Source organism: Danio rerio, chromosome 16 (genome assembly GCF_049306965.1).
Source record: "Danio rerio strain Tuebingen ecotype United States chromosome 16, GRCz12tu, whole genome shotgun sequence".
Lineage (NCBI taxonomy): Eukaryota > Metazoa > Chordata > Actinopteri > Cypriniformes > Danionidae > Danio > Danio rerio.
In genome coordinates, this window is record NC_133191.1 from 55,426,682 (window position 1) to 55,454,665 (window position 27,984).

At 37.2% G+C, this 27,984-nt stretch overlaps 1 protein-coding gene across 5 annotated transcripts; it reads right to left on the reverse strand.

Annotated features, from left to right (window-relative positions):
- Nucleotides 1-2,605: 2,605 nt before the first annotated feature.
- LOC100004033 (free fatty acid receptor 3) lies at nucleotides 2,606-24,419 on the reverse strand. 5 transcript variants are annotated; one of them, XM_073926778.1, is made up of 3 exons: nucleotides 11,438-11,688; nucleotides 8,917-9,025; nucleotides 2,606-8,206 (listed from the first exon to the last, which is right to left on the reverse strand). In XM_073926778.1, exons 2-3 carry the CDS (start codon nucleotides 8,968-8,970, stop codon nucleotides 7,199-7,201), a joined length of 1,062 nt encoding a protein of 353 aa, XP_073782879.1. In that variant the 5' UTR covers nucleotides 8,971-9,025; nucleotides 11,438-11,688; the 3' UTR covers nucleotides 2,606-7,198. The 5 variants fall into 5 exon arrangements, with proteins under 5 accessions (XP_073782879.1, XP_073782880.1, XP_073782882.1 ...); XM_073926779.1 differs by having other exon boundaries at nucleotides 4,525-8,206; nucleotides 11,446-11,659; XM_073926781.1 differs by lacking the exons at nucleotides 8,917-9,025; nucleotides 11,438-11,688 and adding an exon at nucleotides 24,232-24,419 and having other exon boundaries at nucleotides 4,525-8,206.
- Nucleotides 24,420-27,984: the final 3,565 nt, after the last annotated feature.

The following is a 27,984-nucleotide window of genomic DNA, read 5'->3' on the forward strand; positions in this document are numbered from 1 at the left end:
CTCGTGTAATATTGCTCATATATATATATATATATATATATATGTGTGTGTGTGTGTGTGTGTGTGTGTGTGTGTGTGTGTGTGTGTGTGTGTGTGTGTGTGTGTGTGTGTATCATGAAGGCGCTGCCATGTATCAGGATGATAATGCACCAATACACACAGCAAGACTGGTGACAGAGTGGTTTGATGAACATGAATGTGAAGTTGAACATTTCCTATGGCCAGCACAGTCACCATAATTAAATATTAGTGAGCTACTTAAGAGTGTTTTGGAGGAGCGAGTCAGGAAAGGTTTTCCTCCACCATCATACCTACAGTAGTGACCTGGCCACTATCCTGCAAGAAGAATGCCTCTAAATCCCTCTGGCCACTGTGCAGGACTGTGCATTCCCAAGACCAATTGATGCTGTAGTGGCCACAAAAGGATTTTTGTGGTCTAAAACCAGGTTGTTACATGCATTTAACTGAAGCATATAAAAAGCATTGAGAAAAAGTAGGAGTAAATGTGTAATTATAAGTAAATGAAGAGTAAAATTCGGAAAAAAAATAATGTCAGATTGTGAGAATTCAACACCCGATTTGGAGTTTAGAAATGAATCATAATGAATGCAATAAATCATATTTTAGAATATTAGGTTGCAGTCAATGTGCAATTCTGAGGTTTGAAAACATTGCAAATATTAGAATTATTCAGAATTATTAATCACAAAAGCAGAGAATCGAATCATGTAATTGAATGCATTGATTCCATAATTGGGAATCAGGATCAGCCCATGTAAATGCTCCGCCCTCCTCTGGAAAGCAGCTGATTTGCATTTAAAGAGACAAGCACAAAAACACCCCAATAAATCAAATAATTCAAAAAAATTTTACATCTGAAAAAAGCTTTTACATATTTTCATGAAGCAGATGCATTTAACCAAAGCAATAATGAACAGTGTTGCCAACTTTGCAATTTTGTTACTAGATTTAGCAACTTTTTATACTACGCTGGCAACTTTTTTTTAAAAAGCACCAAACAACGAATTTAGCCATTTTTAACATTCGCTTGGCTAATTTGAGCTATTTTTAAAAAGACTCAAAAGAGTAGCGGCTGCAGGCTTCACTCAGTAGAGTAAATTGCTAGCTCAGATTGTTTTTCAAAACTGTTAATTTACTGATATTTGTTAACATATATAATTGTTGGTAATTTAGGTAGAAATAAATTCCAATAGTGCTATAATTGTTGTCATTTTCACAAATGTGTTCAACAAGTGTTTGTATTACTTTTACAAATAGTCAACTCTATTTTTCATACAAATCTAAATTGACATAACATTCATTATTTTGTATACTACATAAAGACAACCTAAGCTCATTCAGAAAAGTAGCCCCGCAGACGTTTCTGGACACCGCGATTTACGTGGCCAAAGATACGTATGGCCGCATTCAGTTTTTTCGAGCGAACGCTATAGGGTGGTGTGACGCCGCTCCTTTTCTTCGCGCTCGCTGGCTGTTGAGGCTTTCCCGCTGCAACCAGTTTGTCCGCTTAGGTCGTAGTGTTACGTCCGTGGAGCGGAGGCCCGGAGGAGGAGGAGCCACACGCGGCGACGACCGGTTCGAGTCCGGGGAAGAGCGGTTCCAGAAAACAGAATCTAAAAAATAAAAGCGAACGAGTTCGTGACGGGGCGAGAATGCTTTGAAATTCGAAAACTCGGTTAAAATCGGATGAGGGCTTTTCTTTTCTGGACTGCTTTTGTAAATCGTCGCTTGGGTTTAGGGAAGGAGGAGGAGGGTGACTGAGTCGGCCGATTGGCCGGCCGCTTAGTCGATCGTTCAGTCATTCAGTCAGTCGGTCAGTCGGACAGACGGTAGCTCGACAGTGGCCTCCGGCAGTTTTTCACGTGAGAACAGCGCAGACTCAAACAGCGTGCGCTCCCAAGAGGCGTTCGAGATGCGAAAAAGTGCAGCACAGTGGCCTCTCGCGGATTCATGAAAACAAAAACTGCACAAATATGTACCTCCCGGGATGTATGTCGCGGCCTCCAGACATGTCTCCGGCGCTACGTTTACACGATGAGCCTGGGTTGCATAAAGATGTAGTTTTGAGTAATATGTTGATAAGAACCTATCTATTGTGCATCTGGATCTATGATATAGTACATGGCACCTCGGAGAGTAGAGACATAACGGGCTTACGCTTATCAGATACTATGTGATGATGTCACATATATGCAAATTAGTGTCTGACGTCATCTGGCAACATTCAGCTACTTTTCAATGGAAATAGTTGGCAACACTGTTAATAGATAATTTTTATATAGATTTATAATACATCAAATCTCCGAAAGTGCAGCAAACTTATTAAAATACCAAACATTTGTTTCAAACAAAGAAGGCATGAAAATGAAATAATTTTTCCATCTGTGAAATTTTCCTTTACATGCTCATATTTTCTGCTCACATTTGCAACAGTCTGTCCATCATTCACTGAGACGGACATATTTTCGACCGAGTTGGCCAGAATAACTCCAATATGGGCCAGAATTTATGCTGACAGTCAAACGTCTGGCTATTGTATAAGCAGCCGAAGTGAAAAGAAAGGAAGTACAGCGATGACTTGTGTATATATGATGAGTCAAACATCCTTCTCTTTATTATTACAGAATTCGCCCCCAAACTGGAGCAATAACTGTTTATATCGACACGTTTCCTATAAGGAACCAAGCCAAACATTTCCACACGTGCTTATATCGGCTCGGTAGGCATAGACAATAACCCTGGGTAAATATTTGTCAGGTTTATAACAGAGACATGAGATTAGCGGTTAATAGTTATTATGGACTGAGAGGAAATACGCCATAAACATTTTATGACTGAAGGCAGGATGAAGAAGCACAGATGATTCCTTCAGCACAGAGTTTCTTCGATATTACAGTATGCTTTTTATTTAGTGATGCTTATTTATTATTTGCAGGTTGTTTTAGGTTTTCAGTGATATTATGTACAATAATATTACATTCATTTTTACAATATACACATATAAATAGTATATTTAAAGTGACATGTACATTTCGTGTCCCTGGAGGAGCCAAATGGAACTGCAAAAATATCATTCACTCATTTTCTTGTTGGCTTAGTCCCTTTATTAATCCAGGTTGCCACAGCGGAATGAACCGACAACTTATCCAGAACATTTTTACGCAGCGGATGCCCTTCCAACCGCAATCCATCTCTGGGAAACATCCACACACACACTCATACACTACGGACAATTTAGCCTACCCAATTTACCTGTTCCACATGTCTTTGGAAAACCGGAGCACCCGGAGGAAACCCACGCGAACGCAGGGAGAACATGCAAACTCCACACAGAAACACCAATTGAGCCGAGGTTCGAACCAGCGACCCAGCAACCTTCTTGCTGTGAGGCAACAGCACTACCTACTGCGCCACTGCATCGCCATTGCAAAAATATTATGAAGGATTATTAAGTCATTCATTTTCCTTCAGTCCCTTAATTCTTCAGGGCTCACCACAGCGGAATGAACCGCCATTCCACAGTGGCGACCCCTGATTGATAAAGGGACTAAGCCGAAAAGAAAACTAATAAATAAATGTTTATTTTTTCCTATTTAAAAAAAAAATCTAAAATGCAGAAAAAATAGTTCCTTTCTATTAAAATCTTTTTAAAATCTTTAAAAAAAAAATCACTTACAAAAGACAGAATTGTAAGATATAGCCCCTTTCACACATACAGACCTTTCCGGAAAATTACCGGCAATTTTCCGGAAAGGTTGTATGTGTGAACAGGTCCTTTTTGAAAATTTGTTCTGGCTATTTTCCGGAAAGAGCAATTTGCCGGAATGCTGCGCTGTGTGAATGCAGAAGGAAGCTTGCCGTAATAAGCGCGTGCACGTCTAGAACGTGCTGACGTGAGACGTCTGCTTTAGCCAATCACAACAGTCAGACGCATTTACGTCCGCGAGGTTTGTGAGGATAAAAGCCTTTGAATATTTTTCCAGACACATGTAGCTGCTAGAAGTTAGTCAGATCACGTTTATATGTTCTTCTTAATGCCAACTGTGTAAATAATCATCGATGAGATGCTTATAATAAGCCATTGTTTGTTTACCTTCAAGCTTTGCGTGTGCCTATGAGCGCCGCACACGCACATATTATGAACATCTCGACATGCGAAAGTGATCCTGCGAAAGTTGTTCACAATATTGATCATCCACAGAGTCTGTAATTTAGTCAAATGTTTACAAATACAAGCGCAGCCGTTTAAAGCTCATTTGTGGTGAATGATGTCAGAATTTACCGGTATTTTGGAATGGATGTGTGAATGCTCTTTTCCGGAAAATTTCCGTAACGTCCTCGCCTGTGTGAACAGCGCTTTTTTGAATATACCGGTAAAGTCGTTCCGGAAATTTTCCAGATATTTACCGGTATCACTGTGTGAAAGGGACTAGAAACATGCAATTACACGTTTATTATCTGTTATTCTAAAAAAAAAAAAAATAAATAAATTTGTTAGAACTGTAAAATAAAAGGACATTATTTATTATCTCTACACTGTTAAACAGTCATGATAAACAGCACAGACCTCATTTTCTTCTTTATATCTTTCACCATTACCGTCTGTTGTTTCGCCATTTCCTTCACACTGAAAATGCAGAAGTTCCTCTGAAGCACCTTGAATCAAACACGTACACAAAAACCATCAGAAAAACCACACAAGCAGTTTCAAGTGTTTCAGTGACATGATGGAGTTTCTGCTGACCTGCTTTACACCACACATCAATATCCCTGTCTGCTTTCAGTGTTTACACTCATAGATTATCAGTGAGCACAGATATATGACTATACAACACAGCTGAGGTCTGAATCATTAGCACTCCTGTATATATTCCGCCTAATTTCTGTATCTATAAATACGCAAGATGCGAATGGCCCCTAAAAGGCGGCTATCATTTGCAATCTCCATCAGTTGATCTTCTTGCAGATCCATGCTGGATTCACCTGATTTGTTGACAAATGGGTTGCGGATTACTGGTGCAGTCCTAAAAAAAAGGTGGCGTACTATTACACCCGACCCAAATTTTAAATGAAAAACGATGAAGGTCAATGTTTCTTTGATTCATTAGCAATCTATACCTACTTAATGATTTATGTTTAGCTAATAGTGCCCCCCCCCTTATTTAATCAATTAATATTGAAAAAAGAGTCAATCAAGACAGTTACAACAATTCTAACTTTTATTTAAGTTATCTCAATAGGGCCTCAGTACATGGAAAGACAGCTTTTTAACTTACTTTCTTTACTGGCTTATTAGGAATAGGTTCCTTTAAACATTAATCAGCCATTATTTTTGATTGTCACATTCGTGCATGCTTGTTTTAAACCAAACTATTAGGAGTCTGTCTTTAGTCGCTATTATATACTAGTTGCAGGGCCGGAGTAAGCTGATCACGCCCCCCACAATCCGAAAGCAAAAACAAAATTGACCGGTTAGCAGGTCACGCTTATATAACTTAGGGCGCGGGTGGTGGGCGAGGTGTCGCGGACGCCACCCTCTCTATTCTACCTCCCTAGGTGGCCGCCTAGGTCGCTCTATGGACGCGCCGGCCCTGACTAGTAGTTACCCTTTTAAATGGTATATTGTGACACGATTTTGAGGGCGAATCAGATTCAGAGCTTTTCGCCGTTAACAAAAAAAATGATACATATATATAAGGCTGATTCATACTTCTGCGTTAAGCACATGCGTATGCTACGTCGCAGCCTGCGTGTTGATGAATAGCCCTACACCAAGGCCGTCACCGTCACTGACGCGCACCTCTCAAAAAATTTTACTACACGTCGTAACAACGCGTAGCGCAAGCTCTGTGATTGGTCGGCTTGGCAGTCATGTGAAGGAACTCCGGATGGAAAATTTTGTTTTAGGTTTACCTCATGGTTAAAGTTGTTGCACGTCCGCCGGTTCCTGCCTCAAAATGAGCGAGTTTGAGCCATTTGTACATTCAGGAAGCGTTCAGAAAAACAAAACACCAGCCAAGAAACTCGACACAGAGGAACATTAACCCCTCATTGCTGACTAGTGTTTCAGAAGTGTTGTTGCAGAGCAACAGAAACAGCGTGCAGAAGTATAAATGCACAGCTACGCGCGTTGCATGTGCTGTGGGTTACGCCGGTCACTTGACGCAGAAGTATAAACCAGGCTTAAGAAACGCAAATATAACGACAGTTACATTGGTTTTGAGTTTACATGAATTGGAGATGCAGAAAATCCAAATCCGCAGTGTCTAGTCTGTGGTGAGGTTTTAGCTAATAGCAGTCTTAACGCCCCATTCACACAGGGCTTCAGCGTCAATGCTTGACTGAAGGCGTGTCTGAAGTTGGGACTGAAGCGATCATCATAGCAGCATCAGCCAATGAAATTCAGTCAGCAATAGGCCACTGTCTAGCTGGTGCATACAGCGATCTGATTGGCTGACGCTTGCGTGAGCGCTTAAGAAAAGTTGAGCTAGTCCCAACTTTTGCAGCAAGCAACGCCTCTGAAGCGGCGCCGACGGATCCACAATGCAGTTCGGCAATGCCTAACGTCACCCATTCAAAGTGAATGGGAAGCGTTGCCGCTGACGACCCGAGTGAATGGGCCGTAAGCCTTCATATATGGTCTGTCTGGCACTTACAAACAAGACACAGCCACTTACAAGACATGCCTGTAAGGTTTTTTTTTTTATGAAAAATCGGTTCCCTGGGTACACTGCAGCATCCACTAAGAAGAAATGAAATGAAATACATGGCAGATGAACTTCATAAAAGCTCATCCATTAAATTCACATATTTTATTATTTTTTATTTTAGTTAAAAATGTAGAGTTTAATCGGAGAAAGGGGTGCACACAGCAAAAAGTTTGGGAACCACTGTTCTAGACAAAATAAAACAAAAAAGACTTTCTCTGGAAGAAAAAAAACATTACAGGAAATACTGTGAAAATTTCCTGAATCTGTTAAACATAATTTGGGAAATATTTGAAAAAGACAAAGAAATTCACAGGAGGAAAAAACTATTCACAGGAGGTCTAATAATTCTGACTTCAGCTGCATATTCAATTGTTTCTGCATTCCATCTGTCCTCCGTCATCTCACGAGGAAGTAAAGCAATGTTTATTGAGCCCAAAATAAATCCTGGCCCACACGAGTCACACCGGTCAAAGTGCGTTTGTGACGTCTTGAGGTTTCGGGAGGCTGTTTTTCTCCATTTCTTGCTGCTCCTTCTTGGAGCTCCATAAAATCTGTGGGCACCAACAACGACCCCAAATCCCCCTAATCATCCCGCTGAATGTGCTTCTAACAGCGGCGGAGGTGAAGTAAAAAATAAACGGATCCAAACAAGCATTAAACGTGCTCAAGAGAAGAGTTTTATCCCTCCAATCTGGGCTTTCTTTGGTTATGAAGCCAACCACGTGTGAGACATTATAGGGTCCGAAGCAGAGCGCAAAGACCAACAGCGTTCCCAAAGCCAATCCAATCGCTCTCAATCGTCTCCTCCGTCCAATATTTGGCAACCTCGAAAGAATCCGAATAAAGTTAATATAGCAAAAGCTGCATATTAATAAAGGAACGCAAAAGAGGACAATGAAGAGCTCCAAACGAACAGGTAAGAGGATTTCCAGTTGAGCCTCGGTGAATCCTTCATAGCAGACGTTTCTGGATGGAGGAATGGTCCCTGATGGGTTGTAATAAGGCACAATGTAGACGATGCTGAGGTGGAGGGTGGAAAACACCCACATGAAGATGCTCGCAAATACCGCATAAATAGGCCTCCTCCGTAGGGAATGCTGGATGGGGAACGCCACGCCGAGATATCGCTCGACGCTGACCGCCGTCAGGAAAAACGCACTGTTGTAGATGGTCATGTAGAAGATAAAGCCAGAGAGCGGACATAAAAAGTAGTCAATATTCCATTGCATGTTGTTGACGACTTCTTGCATCTTGAAGGGCAGGAAGATGAGGAAGAGCAGGTCTGAGATGGTGAGGTTGAGGAGGAGGATGTCAATGGGAGCCGGTTTTCTCCAGATCTTGCGGATGAGCGTGTAGAAAGCAAAGATGTTGGCTGGGAATCCGGTGATGAAGGTGATGAGGTAGACGCTGAGGCACAGGTAATAATCACAGGCCTGCATGGCTGCTGAGTTCCATACGGTCCACTGGAGAAACACCTGGAAATGTGATGCATGGTTAAAAATTGTTAGGTGTGACAATAAATTAAATTGTGTCTGCATCAACAACAGAATTATGTCTGTATTGTGTCTATATCAAAAACAAAATTGTCTGTAGTGTATGTGTTTATTTGTGAGTGTGTATGGGTGTTTCCCAGTACAGGTTTGCAGCTAAACGGGCATCCGCTGCATAAAACATGCTGGAATAGTTGGCGGTTCATCCCACTGTGGCGACCCCTGAAGGCCGCTGTGTACGCTTTTCAGATTTAAGATTTCTCTCATGAGCGCCATTCAAGCCTGTTGTTCTATGGAATAAAATCACTGTCGTGAATATTTCGTGCGTAAATAGAGAAAATTTTGTATCTGTGTCTGTTCTAATCGCAAGTTTTGGAATTGTACTCTAGTAAAATTACGAGTACATTTCGTTTTCCTTTTCACTTTCGTTTTCATTTTCGTTTTCACTGCCACTTGTATGCAATTTTTCATATTTATTGTTTTATTGATTATTTTGGTGTCACTTTTTGGCTTGTTACTGGGATTTTATGCAAGCTTGTAATTCTCTGCTATTCAACACAGGCTCATTTTGAATACGTACCACATATACATTTCTGGAGATTGCAAATTATGTAACCAGAGCCACGTAAGGCTGCATTTTGCCTTTAAAGTGCGACGACTTCAGTTTCTTTTCACGCTACCAGGTGATTGCCTACCTCCGTGTGGATGGCTTTTCCGCTGTTACCAGTTTGCCCAGTGGCTCGCCGCATATGTTGGTAGACTTGAGATGGAGAGAGGAGTTGACCACAATGTTGCGGTTCGAGTCTGGTGAAGAACAGTTCCAGAAAGCAGTTAAAACAATAACAAAAAGCAGAAAAAAAATAAATAACAGGGTGAGAATGTGGTAAGATCTGAAAATGTGGTAAAAACCAGGCAGCTGCGAGGTGTTTACTTTTTCTGGATTGCGTTTGAAAACCCTATGTTTTGGGTTTAGGGAAAGAGGAGGGTGGGTCAGTCGATCGATCAGTCAGTCAGTCAGTCAGTCAGTCAGTCAGTCGACAGCAGTCTCTGGTGGATTTACGTAAGAAGAACAGGCACAAATGGCACTTGCGAGAGAAATTTGAGATCTGAAAAAGCGTACAATGTGGCCTCTGGTAGATTTACCAAAACAAAAACTGCAAAAAATAAAAAATAAACGTAGCTCCTGGGACGTGTTTCCGACTGTTCAGAAATGTATGCAGAGGGTACGTATCCGTAACGAGCCTGGTTTGAATTTATATGTTGTTGTATATCTTGTAGCGCTATGAGTTTAAGAAAAGTGCATCATAAATAAAATGTATTATTGTTATTCCGTACATATTCATTCAGTCATTTTCCTTTGGGTTAGTCTGTTTATCAGGGGTCACCACAGCGGAATGAACCGCCAACTAGTCCTGAATATGTTTTTGTATGCAGTGGATGCTTTTCCAGTCGCAACCTATTACTACAGTTTTTCTTGTTTGCTTTGACCTGGTTAAATAAACTAGGTTCTACTTCATTTTCATTTTCACCATCCCAGCAGAGCAGAAGACTGGTCCTGCAAATGTGTAAACTCTTTCTCATTGGGTTGACACATTTTCCTCACCATTTTTTTTAAAACAGTTAACACGGATGTCATTCAAGCAGTCCAAACTCCATTGTTTTAGCTTTGGTTACCAAACATAAACCATCTATTCCTAACCATTAGACACTACCAAGATCAGTTTGAATTCACTGAAGCACCGGTTTGAAACTCCTTCACACAAATCTTCAATTAGCCATCAGTCTGCAAACCTTATAAAAACGGTGGGAGGTCTGTGTAGTTCTGTGCCAGCATGGATAGAGGAGGTCAATAGTGGCTATGTCCTATACTCCCAATAGATTTGACTGTAAATTGGTTTAAATGTGTTTTCTCTAATATTTACAGTATTTTATTACTTTTGTCTGTTTTTACAGTATTTCAGTTTTTAGCCACAGTTTGAAAATTGTCAGGAATTCAATATAAATTTAATCAAAGCATTTCTTATTCTGGATCCAATTCTTTGCAAAAAAAAGCTAATTTTACAGCCCAAATAGAAAGACAACAAATGGCATTGGCAATAGGCTACAATGACAAGCAATGGTGGTGCACTGACTTCTGCATTTTGTATTTTGTTGTCCATTGTGTAATGATTAATTGAAAGAGCTCATATACCTGTTTGCAAGTTGTGTTGTTTGAAGGTAAAACTAGCTTTTGTTGCATATGTTAAATGTTTTGACACGATATGTGCCTTTTGCAAGCAAAATGTGTAATTTTGACGATGAGTGCTGGTGTTTAGGCCTGTGTGTTAACTGTTTTGAAAAGGTGGAGATTCAGTTGACAACTGCATCCAAGCAATCGAGAAAAACTGTAATACAGCCAACTGAGTTCATCCAAATCACCTATAGCACATGTGTTTGGACTGTGGGTGAAACCGGAACACGCGGAGGAAACCCATGCCAAAATGGGCAGAACATGCAAAATCCACACAAAAACGCAATGGATGCCCTTCCAGCGGCAACCCAATACTAGGAAATTATCTACTGTACATATAACTAGACAAATATTGCCCCTTAATAGAAAAGTTCATTTCTATCTATGCATTGTACATCCCAGGACACGATCAAACAGCTCAATGTTATGATTTAAGCACTGTAAAGAAAAACAATGACTATAAAACTATTGCATATGATGACCAGGCCCAAACAGAGTCTGCACGCGAGCCGAAACATCAACACAAAGATCCTCTTAGCGTAAATATTTAGGTGAATATGATGATTTAAAAGTGCAGCCATCTTGGCTCCATTCAACATTAGCTTTAAATTGCACACAATTCCTGAAGATCATCCATCAAAACAAGCATATTAAGGCCCGACGATGACATGATGTTTCCAAAATTGGCAGTTATTACTGGAATACGACGATGCAAACATTCACTTCTTCAAAAACGATAGGAAAAACCGAGTTACACAACCAACAAAAAGTGAAAATCACGCAATAAGGGAACTCTTTTATAACTCTACACTGTAAAAAAAGGACCAAAATAGCCAGCAAAACAAAGTTAATCAGGTTTTATTTAATATTTGAAGCTATACAAATTTAATAACTTAATATTTTTAGTCAGTTTGGATTGATGATGGCCACAATTTGACAGTGTAGTCTGCTTAAAGCAATGCTATATTAAAAAAGGACGAACTCACCAACAGACCTCTTAGCTTTGCTTCAGTATTGACTCTCTCTGGCTTACTTTCCATACAGACTACAGGGTCTATCTGCTGACAACTTCCGCACCAACTGTTTGCTTTCCATTTTCAATATTGCCCGGCTGATAACAAAGGAAAATTAATAAATGAGGACTGGATCCAGCCCGGCGTGCATAGTCTCTCTCTCTCTCTCTGGAGCTCAATGTGTACATGTGAGCCAGTCTGTGCGGTGTTATCGGGATTTATACTCCTTCAGGGTGTGTGGGAGATGTGTTTAAAGATGATGGGTGTGCGCTTGCTTGCATATGTGAGTCGCTGGGAGGGCAATGGATCAGTTTGGCCTCCCTTTTCCCTTAAAACATCTGAGTCTATTGTCTATAAGCAAACCATGTGTTTACTGTCAGTATATTACCCTTAACTGAATGTGTTTTTTAAAAAGATAAGGGTGAATAACGCTGTTGCAATCTACAAGTGTTGGTGGATTTGGGTATTCCAGCTTGAAATCTTCTATGGTACAGGTACACTTTTAGAAATGAATGCATTCATGAAACGTTGCTTAATTACTCATTGTTTTTTTGTTTGTTTTTTTTTATTGTTAAAAAGTATATTGCACTACTGCAAAAAATACTAGTTGTGTGTCCCTCTTTAAGAGATTATTTTTAGAGGGATAGTTCACCCAAAAATCCAGGGAACTCCTGAGAACTATATATATATATATATATACACACACACATATTCTTTCATTCATTTTCTTGTCGGCTTAGTATATATATACATAAAATTTTTATTTTTTTTACGCCCTGGATGCCCTTTCAGCCTCAACCTGTCACTGGGATATATATATGTGTGTGTGTATATATGTGTGTGTATATATGTGTGTGTATATATGTGTGTATGTATGTGTGTGTGTGTGTGTGTGTGTGTGTGTGTGTGTGTGTGTGTGTGTATGTATATATATATATATATATATATATATATATATATATATATACACATATATATATATGTGTGTGTGTGTGTGTGTGTGTGTGTGTGTGTGTGTGTATGTATGTATGTGTGTGTGTGTGTGTGTATATGTGTGTGTATATGTGTGTATATATATATATGTGTGTGTGTGTGTGTGTGTGTGTGTGTGTGTGTGTGTGTGTGTGTGTGTGTATGTATGTATGTATGTATATATATGTATGTGTGTGTGTGTGTGTGTGTGTGTGTGTGTGTGTGTGTGTGTGTGTGTGTGTGTGTGTGTGTGTGTGTGTGTGTGTGTGTATATATATATATTCGATTTCCAATTCTAAATGTTCCATTGACTTGAAATGTTCCCAGAATGTTGGTAACACCCAAAGAGATCCATATTATGGCCCAGCCAATCATCCCACAAAGCAAAATATCTCTGGCCCACACAATCAGTTTTTGCTTGGCCCACATGCCGCAGTGAAAAATGGTACATGACTGGACCAAGTCTGTCAGTGGGTCAAGATGAGCCAAACTACATTTTCACATATTAATTATTAACAACTGGGGGCCAAATTCTACATTTTACATCTGGGCCAAGTATTGTGTGCCGCCTTAAAGACAGCGCCACCTCTGCCCAACCAGGGCCAAAGCCCACATGCGGTTTGCCAGTGCCGATCCAATATAGAATATAAAATAAAGCTCAGATTTGATAGATGAGAGAGAACCATCAAGATTTTGACACTGTTGAAGTCACTGTTGAAGCAATGCATGTGACTTCATTGTCCATATGTGAGGCGTCTTTAAGCTGCCAGCACATAAAAAGCCTTTTATATACAGTATTAAATACACTTCAATTCAATAGTTTTTATTTTGCTATATGCAAAACACACCAGCTTTTTTTACATTTGATTAAGTCTATCTTCTATATCCTATATTTACTTATATACGTAAATTACGTAAACTAATCTTATATTTACCTATATACGTAAATAATACGTAAAAACTGATAATGGAAAAATCTTTAGATTCTTTAAATGCCAGAAATGAAAATTCCTGTAAAAAATAAATAAAAATAAAAAAACACAAAATTCCTTCATGTTGTCCCAACATAAATTAAGTTAGCTTAATTGTTTTTACCAATTTAAATGAATTTAACATAAAACAACGTTCACCCCCACCACCACCACCACCAAAAGAAATGGTCACACTTTATTTTGATCGACCGTTTGTTGAATTTAATTCACGTTGCATTTACATGTCAACTTATTCTCATTAGATTATAAGTAGACTGTGAGGTTGGAGTTAGGGTTGGGGTTACTGTAGGTTGCTATCTTCTTATAGTTGGTTAAATGTCTGTTGATGGAGCGGTAACAACAGATATTAAGCAGACAGTCTACTAATCCTCAAATGTGTTGTGTCCAATCATTGCGCTACAGCAGGGGTGGCCAACCCTGTTCCTGGAGAGCCACCTTCCTGCAGATTTCAGTTGCTACTCATATCAAACACACCTGCACTAATTAATTAGGACTTGAACAAACTGTGATAATTACAGGCAGGTGTGTTTGATATGGGCAGCAACGGAAATCTGCAGGAAGGTGGCTCTCCAGGAACAGGGCTGGCCAGCCCTGCGCTACAGGATGGTAGGATACTATAAGGGAAACGGCGCATCAGTTTCAGGAAAGTCTGCATTTTGTGTGAACTTGAGCTATGTTTGATATCTGTTTTATGTGTGTTTCTTCCCCTTTGGCGTTGTTTTGCCATTTTCTGTTTACTTTTGTTAGTGTACTTTGTTTGCTGTGTAATTCTAAAAACTCCTTTTCAGGAGTTCACACTTAGATAATGCTTGACTATTTAAGCTAGTTTGGCATACTGTCCCGGGAGAGAACCCTGAGCTCGGTGATAGATGAGCCCAAGGCTCCCACCTGGTCAATAAACATTAGGAGGGATATGAGATCAGGTAGTTCTCGATAGCTTCCCAAAATAGATCACTAGCTGCGCTAGTTTGTAGTAAGTGCTTGTGACTTTAACCTTTGTTGCATAGTTTTTGAGTGTGGGAGGAAACCGGAGTACCCTGGGAAAACCCACGCGAACACGGGGAGAACATGCAAACTCCGCACAGAGAGTATCGGTTGGCTCAGCTAGTGTTGAACCAATGACCTCCTTGCTGTGGGGCAACAGTGCTAGCCACCGAGCCACCGAGCCACCGTGTCGCCCGAACTGAGGAGGAGGAAGAAGTGATGGATGGGGGGGTTTCCAAAACAAAGATGAGGAATGAAGTTTAGGCTGGATATTTCTATTGAATTTAGAGTGATCCAATTGGCTAGTTAGTGATTAGTGATAGGGATCAGCTGTAGTCAATCCTATCACGTGCTCCTCTCGAAATTAGTTTGAGAAACTTCACTGTGTGTGATCTGGCTATTATTGTGGACGGAGGAGAGGGAATAGATAAGCTCTCTCACGCGATATACATGGCGCACATGCAGCATTCTTTTCGTTAATCACACTAGGTTACGGATTTGTTTGTTTTTTGGAAAGTGAGAGCAGGTAAAATACGACCATCTATAATGACTAATGTATTAACTTCTATATTATTCTGTATATATCAACGGCTGCCTTTTGCTTTTGTGTTGAACATAATTCATAAAGGTTCAGAATCACTTAAGTGTGAGTAAAAATTGAGGAAATGTTTATTTTTGGGTGAACTGTCCTTTTAAATGTGCACCATTGAGTGCAATGCATTTATACAGTGCTTCCCAATACAGTTCAGCAGTGCAGGCGAGAGCAACTTTGCAGATGTCCAATTGTCAATAAAGACGTCTCTTAGCAACCCGACTGTGACGGATAAACGATGCTGTTATTTATTCTACTGTGCACAATTATCACCGGAGGATCATTTACAGTGCTGTGTTTAACACTCCTGGCTCTGCAAACGTTTGATAAACTGCTTTTATTATATTCGTCTTTGACTGATCGGTGTATTTTATTTGCTTAAAATCGAGCATATATAGACGCCTGTGTCAATCCGCCTGGGATTGTTGCCAGTGCTGCTGTTTTTGCCAATCTTTGTTTCCTGCAAAAGCTGGAAGAGATATACTGCATTTCTACAACTGGGATTTTTTTGCAGGTTCAGTTGTATATGGAGTAAGCTGAGTGTCCTCAAATAAAAGTAGAAAGCTGTGTCATGTTTGCATGACACCACATGTTTTGTCATCTTTGCAAAATCAACATTTTCTGCAAGAGTTTCCAAAGTGGAAGCATTCAATAACTCAAGTAGAAGTCTGGAAATGATCTCTTTTTTAGGTCAAATGTATTTTTATTTTATTTTTTTGTTTCTATTTGAAATATCTAAAAAATAAACTTAATGCTTAAATCAAGAAGCATTTTCCAGATAAGCTTATTTCTTGTCTTGATTTCAGAAATAATCACCCTGATCTCACGAGTAAACATAAATATGTTATGTTTTGTCAGTTTAGTGGCTAATTCGTACGAATTTGTATGAGTTCGGTCGAACGACAATGTACGATTTTAAAACCCCACCCCTTACCGTCATTTGGCGATAAGCAAATTATACTAAATTGAGCGAATTAGATCGTACGAACTCATACGAATTAGCCACTAAATCAAAAAGGTCCGAATTGCCATGTGATTGTGTTGGAAATAATATACCAAAATTAAGTGAGTTTTTCCTTAAAACAAGCAAATTAATTTTGCTTTTCCTTTTGACATGTTTACTTTTCTTACCTCACTGAAAGATTTTCTAACCAATTACAATAATTGGAATTATTATATCGGAATCAGAATTTTTAACCATGCAAATAAGAAATTAAAATATTTAAATAAAAGTATTTACAATATAAATATTTTTATATCTTATTTGCACACCTAAACATTCTGATTCCGATGTTTTTACACAATATTAATTGTTGCAACCTATTAAATATTTTCAATTCATTTTGAAGAAAGGTTACTTTGTTAAATTACTGAGCTGAATTTTCAACATCAATGTTTAAAGACCATTCATTCATTCATTCATTCATTCATTCATTTTTCTTCAGCTGAATCAGGGGTCGTCATTCATTCCTTTTCTTTTCGGCTTAGTCCCTTTAATAATCTGGGGTCATCACAGCGGAATGAACCACCAACTTATCCAGCAAGTTTTATGCAGCGGAGACCCTTACAGCTGCAACCCATCTCTGGGAAACATCCATACACAGTCATTCACACTCATATGGACAATTTAGTTTATTCAATTAACCTATAGCGCATGTGTTTTGACTGTGGGTGAGACCGGAGCACCCGATGGAAACCTACACCAACATGGGGGGAACATGCAAACTCAACACAGAAACACCAACTGACCAACCAGGGACTTGAACCAGTGACCATTTTGCTGTGGAGCCACAGTGCTAATCACTGAGCCACCGTGCAGCCCCGTTTACAGACTACTGGTCTCATAATGTACAATAACAGGAAAAATGGTGTGTCAGTTCATTCATTCATTCATATATTCGTTTTCTTAAATTGAATAATTATTGTTAAAACTACTGTACGAATAAACAAGAATTTATGTCTGTTTTTAAATAGAGAAAATGACTTCACTGCAACCCAAAATCCCCCAAAAGTAGGAAGTGCTGGCATATTTGCATGATGTCAGCTTTTTCTGCGAGAGTTTCCAAATTGGATGTGTTTTAGTTCACTTTCCCAAAGTGGAAGCTTGGAAATGTCAACTTTTCAGGTTAAAAGAAATATACAGAATACATAATCAGTTCCTTATCAACAAGCCTTTAATGGCAATTCTAACTTCAGTCCTAATTTTACTGAAAATCACTCTTAATTAGCATGTAGACTTCCCCATCAAAATTAAAATACATTGTATTTTTCTATTTAAACTGTAATTTCAAAGAAAAAAAAAATCTCTCATTGACATTTTATGGCAAGACAAATATGTGAAGAAAATGGCACGATAAACCCTAATGTTGCCTTTACCTAAACAATTAAGTAAAGTTGACTGAACATAACGTAAAATGTAGCATTTTGGTCCTCTCACTTAAAAATATGAGTAAATTTAACGTATGTACCATTCATAAACTTAAGATTTCAAGTGTAGTGAGCTCAAAAACATAATTAATCCTTTGAACAACAATAGGTCATTTTCACAAATGTAGTCTTGAGTGTAAAATTCTGATATGTTCAATGTTAAGTGCAAGGTCTTTTGTTAATCAGAAAACAATGACTTTAGGTATAATTATTCATCATAATGTGAATAAATAGCTACTTATTTTTTGTTTAAAATGTATTTAAACATGTTTTCATAGTATAATATTACACATAGTATAATATTACACATTATTACATATATATATATATATATATATATATATATATATATATATATATATATATATATATATATCCAGTTGAAGTCATAATTAATTATTTACCCCCCTTTTGATTTATTTATTTATTTTTTATTTTTTAAATATTTCCTAAATGATGTTTAACAGAGCAAGGGAAATTACAAAGTATGTCTGATAATAATTTTTCTTCTGCTTCTTTCAACACCATTTTAAGGACAAAATTATTTGCCCCTTTAGGCTATTTTCTCGATAGTCAACAGAGCAAACCATCGTTATACAATAACTTGCCTAATTACCCTAACATGCCTAGTTAACCTAATTAACCTAGTTAAACCTTTAAATGTCACTTTAAGCTGTATTAAGTGTCCTGAAGAATATCTAGTCAAATATTATTTACTGTCATCATGGCAAAGATAAAATAAATCAGTTATTAGAGATGAGTTATTAAAACTATTATGTTTAGAAATGTGTTGAAAACAATCTCTCCTTTAAACAGAAATTGGGGAAAAAAATAAACAAGCGGTCTAATAATTCAGGGGGGCTAATAATTCTGACTTTAACTGTATATAAGTTTCTTTTTTTCTATTGAGCATAAAAGAAGATATTCTGAAGAAATTTGGAAACCTGTAACCATTGACTTCCATAGTAAGCAAAAACAAATACATTGGAAATCAATGGGTACAAGATTCCAGCATTCTTCAAAATATCTTCTTTTGAGTTCAACAGAAGAAAGGAACTTGGGACCATGAAGGGTGAGTAAATAATGACAGCCTCTTTAAGAATGGCAAAGTGAAAGTGCACTTAAACTCTTGCAATTTGGAAATTTAGAAACTCAGAAAAGCTGACTTGCCAAAATAGCGAAGCATGACATTGTGCAAATGGTGGCACTTCCTGATTACATGTAGAATGACTTGGATTTTCCATGATTTTAGCTGCTGAATTAGGAATGAACGTAAAAGACCATTTTTCCAAACGTTTGGCATAATATGATGTCATAAAAAAAAAAATTATATATATATATATATATATATATATATATATATATATATAGTGTGTGTGTGTGTGTGTGTGTGTGTGTGTGTGTGTGTATATATATATATATATATATATATATATATATATATATATATATATATATATATATATAGCGCTTAAAGGGGCTAATAATATTGGCCTTAAATTTTTGCTTTTATTCTAGCCAAGATAAAACAAATAAGACTTTCTCCAGAAGAAAATATTATCAGACATACTGTGAAAATTTCCTTGCTGTGTTAAACATCATTTGGAAAATATTTTAAAAAGAAAGAAAAATCAAAGAGGTGGCTAACAATTCTCACTTCAACAGTGATATATATATATATATATATATATATATATATATATATATATATATATATATATATATATATATATATATATATATATATATATATATATATATATATACTTGTATTGAAATCACATGAAGGTGAGAAAATTTTGAGCGCATTTACATTTTTTTTTTATGTGTGTGAATTATTTAAACTAGTAGGCAACATCACAGAAAAAAGTCAGTCATTCACCACATAATTCCACTAAATTTAAGGTTTGCTGCCGTGACATCATATTATGCCAAAACTGGAAAATTGGAAAAATCAACACAATACTGTAATCACTATCAGTCTTTTATATTCATTCTTAATTCAGCAACTCAAATCATGGAAAATCACAGTTATTGAGCATCAAATTAATCATCTCAAAATGAGGGAGTGCCACCATTTCTGCATGGCATCACATTTTCATATCTTCACTAAATCAGGTTTGTGCTTCTGAATTGCTAAATTTAAAGTTTTTAAGTGCAATTTTCCCCAAGCATTTACAAATGTCAGCATTTTACATAGAAAATGTAAAGTTCACTGTCATGTCAACACATCTTTCAGGCCTATTTTTGTTCAATGGCTAAAATGACGAAACATCTCAGTCATTCAACATGAACTCTTTAAAATCAAGCTTTTATGATGTCATATTTTCACACCTTTCAAATAAGCTTTTTTTAGAAGGATATCAGATTTATAATGTCCAAAATACTAATTTTGTCACTGTTTTGGAGCACACTAGATATCCTGAAAACAGCAGGCTGAAACTAATATCTAAATGCAAAACCAACAAGGCTTATTTTACTTCAATGGTTAAAATCCCAGTCATTCCACCTGGGCTCCAGAAAATTAAGAGAGTTGCACTTCTCAAAGTAGAAATTTGGAAAATTTAACAGGTTAAATGGAAAACAACATTCACTATTAACAATTCGTTGAGGTCTATACTTCATTCATTAGCTAAAATCAAGGGAAAACACCAATAGTATCTGGATGCAGACTTAGATTTGCAAGCTGGGACTGTATATCTTAGACAAGCAATGTCAGACACAAAACATTCAATGGAGCTAGTGACGTCACAGTGAGGGTTGGGGTAGGGGTACACATTAGAAAAGCATTACATAGCATTACATTACTCAGATTGCAACTACACAAGTCTGTATCCAAACCTCTCTTGAAAACCCAGTCATTCAGCATAGTTTGCCTCCCTAAATTTAGGACATGCCTTATTTTTATTTTCTTTGTATGTTATCATGTTTTGCCAATTGCCATCTTGACGAAGGCTTTCCGAATTGGTTAAAGTTTAAAGAAATACAGCATAAATTCATAACCAACCAGTCTTTGAAGTTTATTTTACTCCATTTATTAAAATGTTGTTCGTTCAGCCTGGATTCAGAACTTTGTAAAGTAGGAATTTCAAGTCTTCAATTGAATAGAAAATAACAAAATTTCACTTTTAACAACACTTTCAAGTCCATTACATTTTATTTATTAACTAAAATAATGGGAAAACCCGGTCATTCTCCATCAATTGTCTCCCCAAATTCAGGACATGCCAAACTCTTTCAGGTCTATACTTCATTCATTAATTAAAATCATAAAAGAACACGATCATTCAGCATCGATTGCCTCCCAAAATTCAGGACATCCCTTATTTTTTAATGAAATCAAAATTGCCACCTTGACGTTGGCTTTCCAGATTGGTTAAAGTTGTATGAACTCATAACCAACCAGTCTTTTAAGTCTATTTCCCATGATTAAATCCCAGTCTTTCACCCTGGATTCAGCACTTTTTAAAGTAGGAATTTGGAAATTTCGACTCTCCAGAATGAATTGAAACAATGAAATTTCACTTTAACAACTCTTTCAGGTCGATTATATTTAACTCATTAGTGAAATTATGGGGGAAAACCCAGTCATTCAGCATCGATTGCCTCCCCAAATTTAGGACATCCCTTATTTTTATTTTCTTTGTATGTCATCATGCTTTGCCAATTGCCATCTTGACGAAGGCTTTTCGAATTGGTTAAAGTTTAAAGAAATACTGCATAAATTCATAACCAACCAGTCTTTGAAGTTTATTTTACTCCATTTATTAAAATGTTGTTCGTTCAGCCTGGATTCAGAACTTTGTAAAGTAGGAATTTCAAGTCTTCAGCTTGAATAGAAAATAACAAAATTTCACTTTTAACAACACTTTCAGGTCCATTACATTTTATTTATTAACTAAAATAATGGAAAAACCCGGTCATTCTCCATCAATTGTCTGCCAAACTCTTTCAGGTCTATACTTCATTCATCAATTAAAATCATAGAAGAACACGATCATTCAGCATCGATTGACTCCCCAAATTCAGGACATCCCTTATTTTTTTGTGAAATCAGAATTGCCGCCTTGACGTTGGCTTTCCAGATTGGCTAAAGTTGTATGAACTCATAACCAACCAGTCTTTTAAGTCTCTTTCCCATGATTAAATCCCAGTCTTTCACCCTGGATTCAGCACTTTTTAAAGTAGGAATTTGGAAATTTCGACTCTCCAGATTGAATTGAAACAACGAAATTTCACTTTAACAACTCTTTCAGGTCGATTATATTTATCTCATTAGTTAAAATCATGGGGAAAACCCCAGTCATTCAGCATCGATTGCCTCCCCAAATTTAGGACATCCCTAATTTTTTTGTATGTCATCATGTTTTGCCAATTGCCATCTTGACGAAGGCTTTCCGAATTGGTTAAAGTTTAAAGAAATACTGCATAAATTCATAACCAACCAGTCTTTGAAGTGTATTTTACTCCATTTATTAAAATGTTGTTCGTTCAGCCTGGATTCAGAACTTTGTAAAGTAGGAATTTCAAGTCTTCAGCTTGAATAGAAAACAACAAAATTTCACTTTTAACAACACTTTCAAGTCCATTACATTTTATTTATTAACTAAAATAATGGGAAAACCCGGTCATTCTCCATCAATTGTCTCCCCAAATTCAGGACATGCCAAACTCTTTCAGGTCTATACTTCATTCATCAATTAAAATCATAGAAGAACACGATCATTCAGCATCGATTGCCTCCCAAAATTCAGGACATCCCTTATTTTTTAATGAAATCAAAATTGCCACCTTGACGTTGGCTTTCCAGATTGGTTAAAGTTGTATGAACTCATAACCAACTAGTCTTTTAAGTCTATTTCCCATGATTAAATCCCAGTCTTTCACCCTGGATTCAGCACTTTTTAAAGTAGGAATTTGGAAATTTCGACTCTCCAGAATTAATTGAAACAATGAAATTTCACTTTAACAACTCTTTCAGGTCGATTATATTTAACTCATTAGTGAAATTATGGGGGAAAACCCAGTCATTCAGCATAGTTTGCCTCCCCAAATTTAGGACATCCCTTATTTTTATTTTCTTTGTATGTCATCATGCTTTGCCAATTGCCATCTTGACGAAGGCTTTTCGAATTGGTTAAAGTTTAAAGAAATACTGCATAAATTCATAACCAACCAGTCTTTGAAGTTTATTTTACTCCATTTATTAAAATGTTGTTCGTTCAGCCTGGATTCAGAACTTTGTAAAGTAGGAATTTCAAGTCTTCAGCTTGAATAGAAAATAACAAAATTTCACTTTTAACAACACTTTCAAGTCCATTACATTTTATTTATTAACTAAAATAATGGGAAAACCCGGTCATTCTCCATTGATTGTCTGCCAAACTCTTTCAGGTCTATACTTCATTCATCAATTAAAATCATAGAAGAACACGATCATTCAGCATCGATTGACTCCCCAAATTCAGGACATCCCTTATTTTTTTGTGAAATCAGAATTGCCGCCTTGACGTTGGCTTTCCAGATTGGCTAAAGTTGTATGAACTCATAACCAACCAGTCTTTTAAGTCTCTTTCCCATGATTAAATCCCAGTCTTTCACTCTGGATTCAGCAATTTTTAAAGTAGGAATTTGGATATTTCTACTCTCCAGAATGAATTAAAACAACGAAATTTCACTTTAACAACTCTTTCAGGTCGATTATATTCAATTTATTAGTTAAAATCATGGGGGGAAACCCGAACATTCAGCATCGATTGCCTCCCCAAATTTAGGACATTCCTTATATTTTGTATGTAATCATGTTTTGCCAATTGCCATCTTGACGAAGGCTTTCCGAATTGGTTAAAGTTTAAAGAAATACTGCATAAATTCATAACCAACCAGTCTTTGAAGTTTATTTTATTCCAGTGTTTAAACTGCTATTCGTTCAGCCTCGATTCAGCACTTTTCAAAGTAGAAATTTCAAGTCTTCAGCTTGAATAGAAAATAACAAAATTTCACTTTTAACAACACTTTCAGGTCGATTATATTTAAATCTTTGGTTAAAATCATGGGGAAAACCCAGTCATTCAGCATAAACTGCCTCCCCAGTTTTAGGACATGCCTTCTTTTTTCTATGTAATCATATTTTGCCATCCTGACAAAGGCTTTCCAAATTAAAGTTAAAACAAATACTGCATTAATTCATAACCAACAACTATTTCAAGTCTATTTTATTGATGATTAAAATCACAGCCTTTTAGCTCAGATTTTTTACTTTTCAAAGTAGGAATTTGGAAAAATGAACTCTTCAGATTATATGGAAAACTCTGTCAAGCCCTTTATACTTCATTCATTAACTAAACTAATGGAAAAACCCCGTCATTCAGCACACACCCGCTGAAAAGTAGGAAACTCAGCCCTTTCACAATGACCTACATCACACATTTACTACACATGACGAGGCTGTGCTTCATAGCAGAAATCTGATTATGCAATAAGTGATTCATTTAGGGCTTTATCTCAGTAGTTCCCTAATTTAAAGTTAGCTATTTTGGGTAGGAATGACATAAAACCGAGTCAGCAAACTTGCAGTACAAGCTCATCCACAATTGAGCAACAAAAAAAAGCATAATATAATCATCACATGTCCCTAATACACTCATGAAATCACCAAAAATTTAACTTTATTAGAGATTAATAAAGTCTCAACACTGGAAGCATCCAATAAATTGTTTCAACACCAAAAGGCCTGAATGTTTACATGTCAATTGCTACTCGATTTCTGCAAAAATATATAGATCTCTTGGTAAACATACCTTTTTGTACTCCAAGCTTTACATCCACACTCCACATTTTGTCTAGTTTCCTAGGACTGCGTCTGCTCTCCATCCCGGTCTCGTTGAAAATAAATTGCCCAACTTTTTTCCAAACATCTTCTTTGTGTTTTATTCTGTCGCCTCCTCTCACTTCAGCTGCTACGTTTCCACAGGGTAAGTGGTCTGCCCTTCAGAAGAATGTGATTTGCATGCCAAAATAAGAGAGAGATGGATTATAATTTCACCGTAGAGTACAGATGAAGTTAATCACATATGTTTAAAAAAATACTGTCGTCAACAGAACGAGATGAGGAATGTGTTATGGCGAGGAAGGCATATCAAAGCTTTCCAATTGTGAATTATATTGGTAATATACAGTACAATCTACTGACGATGTTATAGATAGGGGGAAATAAGTATTGAACATGTCATCATTTTTCTGGGAAAACATATCTTTAAAGGTGCTGTTGACTTGAAGTTTTCCCTGGATGTTGGTAACAACCAAATTAATCCATATATGCAAAGAGAACAAAACTAATTCTTTTCACCCTGATGATCCCTCAGTTCCAGCTCACATCTCAGCCTGCCTGTCAGACATTTCACACTGGATGAAAGATCATCATCTTCAGCTTAAAAACAGAAATGCTTGTAGTTTCTGCCAACCCGCCTCTACATCATAACTTTTCAATCCAGATGGATGGGGCAACCATTAATGCATCCAAAACGGTGAAAAGCCTTGGAGTAACGATTGATGACCAACAAACTTTCTCTGACCACATTTCTAGAACTGCTCGATCTTGCAGATTCGTACTCTATAACATCCAAAAGGACCCTTCCTATCTGAACATGCAGCTCAACATCTTGTTCAAGCTCTTGTTCTCTCCAGACTGGACTACTGCAACTCTCTACTAGCCGGGCTTCCAGCTAACTCTATCAAACCTCTTTAGCTGCTCCAGAACGCAGCAGCACGAGTGGTCTTTAATGAACCGAAAAGAGCACATGTCACTCCACTGCTCATCCGTTTGCACTGGCTGCCAGTTGCTGCTCGCATCAATTTCAAAGCTCTGATGTTTGCTTACAAAGCGATTTCTGGCTTTGCTCCTTCTTATCTGCTCTCACTTCTGCAGATTTATGTGCCCTCCAGAAACTTGCGTTCTGTGAATGAACGTCGCCTCGTGGTTCCATCCCAAAGAGGGAAGAAATCACTTTCCCGAACTCTCGCGTTCAATCCGCCCAGTATGTGGAATGAACTCCCTAACTGCATCAGAACAGCAGAGTCACTCGCTGTCTTCAAGAAATGACTAAAAACTCAACTATTTAGTCTCCACTTCCCTTCCTAATCTGCAATTGTCTCTCTGGCTCCACCGCTAACTGTACTACAGAAAAATATATATATATAACACTAATGTTTTGCTTCTTACACTTTACATACCTGAAACTTGCCTACAGCACTTATTCATTGTTGCTCTTAGTTGTGTAAATTGCTTCCTTGTCCTCATTTATAAGTCGCTTTGGACAAAAGCGTCTGCTAAATGACTAAATGTAAATGTAAATTAGATCACAAATGAAGTTATGCATAATAAAATTAAATGACGCAGGGAAAAAGTATCAAACACATGAAGAAAGGAAGGTGCAGAAAGGCAGTAAAAGCCCAGACCGCAGCTTAAATCTCTCAGTAGTTCTTCAGCAATCTCTCTGCCCTTCCTCAGTGTAAATGAACATCAGCTAAGTAAGGGTCCATCTATCAGTCCTGTGACGGAACTAACAGTATGGGTGAGGGTTAAATGCGTGTACACCTTTTTATCACATGTGAAAGGAAATATTTTTATTTGGTAAATTGTATTTTCATTTGTTTCCAACTCCGAATTTTATTCTGACTCCAATTTATAATCATTTAAATTTAGATTCATCTAATTCAAGCTGATCAGGTTGTGATTAGGTCTCATTTAGATTGATCAACCTAATAAATCCTGATTTTCAGTTAATGGTTCATCGTTTACCCCGAAGTCGCTTAGAGTCATTATGCTGGCCAGTTTCATCTGCTCACGGACACATCCTCGTCAGTTCTGGTTCTTAGATAGAGAATATAACTATGAACTAATTTCCTTTAAGTAATAATAAGCCGCCCCATGCTTGCTCATACATAAAGTTTGATTTAGCCCCTAGATTAAATCATACTGAGATATCAACAGATCTCTAATGCTGTGCCTGTGCTCCATCCATTGAGCCAGAATGTATGACTAATCCTGGTCGTAGGCTGCGGAAACTTCAGCCTAAACAATCTACTAGATTTAAGCGGTTTCAGGACATATTAGAGTTAAACAAGAATTTCACATTTATTTGTCAGCCATTCCAATTCACATAATTAAACTAAATAAGCCAATCAAGATCGTACAACATCAATTACTCCAAGATACATTTAAGATTTAGAGATTAATACCTGACCATGTAGAAATACATTGCAGAGCTCAGAGACTTATACACTGCAACGGGGTATCCTGGCTACAGGATCCCACAGACACTTCTGCTACCTTTTGCCTAAAAACTCAATTAACCATGAATTCAAGACAGTAAAAGACTTTTGCCTGGTCATAAGTTGATGTGAAGACTATTTTCCCTGAAGTGAAGCATCTGGCAAAGATCTTATCAAAGTCAAAACCCTAATTATGTGCTATAAAGGAGATTGTAAAACATTACAGTGAAATTAGGACCTCTTTACCAATCACAGAGAGACATTTAAAATGACACCAAAGATGAATAGAGAGCCACAAGATACACCATATAAAAATCTTAGACATTCTGTGTGCAGTGGCGCAAAAAGGGGGTATGCAGTATATGCGGTGCATAGAGGCGCCAAACACTGGGTGCACCATTGTGCCAAAACTATTTTTGAAATTAATCATATTAAAAGTTTCAAATAATATATATATATATATTTTGTTAAAAATGTTTATTTAGCATTTTATACGCGTATAATATTGTATTTTATTAAATTAAAAAATCATTCCACCCCTCCCCCCATTTTTCCTACCATATACATGTTTTTATGAATTCATTATGTTTCATATTAATTCATCAGGCCTTTTGGTAACTTCTTAGCTCAAAACTATTTTAATTTTAGCTACAAACAAAGTCATAACATTTCAATTAAATAGAACATTTCACACTGTTTGTTTCTGTTTTTTTTCACACTAAACATTTGACAGTCTTTTTTATTTCACTTTTAGCAGTTTCAGTCAATTGTTCTTGCAAAGACATACCTTACACTTCTCACAGTCTGCATGTGAGAAGTAATTACAATGTTCTTTTGCCCTTTAGGACTCCCATGTCTATCATTTTGTTTTGACAAATGTAGTACAAAAAGCAAAAGCAAGGCTAGTCAAGGTGCTATAATCTTTTAGTGAGGGAAAATTAAATTGAGAAGAAATTTGGGCTGGTATGAGATGCATTTCTTTGCGACTTAACATGCTTAATGTAATTATACCTTTTACTACTTCATACTATTTCAGTTGTGTTCAGAAATGTGAAACTGTATTTTTTGAAGCATATTGATATCTTTATGAAAAAATATCTTTAATTTTTTGACGGAAATATTGTCCACATTTTATCACTTGCCTGTTATAAAATATAGTTTGATCGAAGGGGGGGCGCAAAAGTTGAAGCCGCATAACCATCAGTAAATCAGTAAAAAGCTGGACAAAGAGGGGGGCTCAGAATGCATGATCGAGCAACCTGAACAACTGGTTTCCTACA

Coding starts and splice junctions, on each gene's coding strand:
- LOC100004033 (XM_073926778.1), bottom strand. CDS start 8,970: ATGCGGCGAGCCACTGGGCAAACTGGTAACAGCGGAAAAGCCATCCAC. Junction 8,207..8,916: donor GAAAAGCCATCCACACGGAG/GTAGGCAATCAC, acceptor TCACATTTCCAG/GTGTTTCTCCAGTGGACCGT.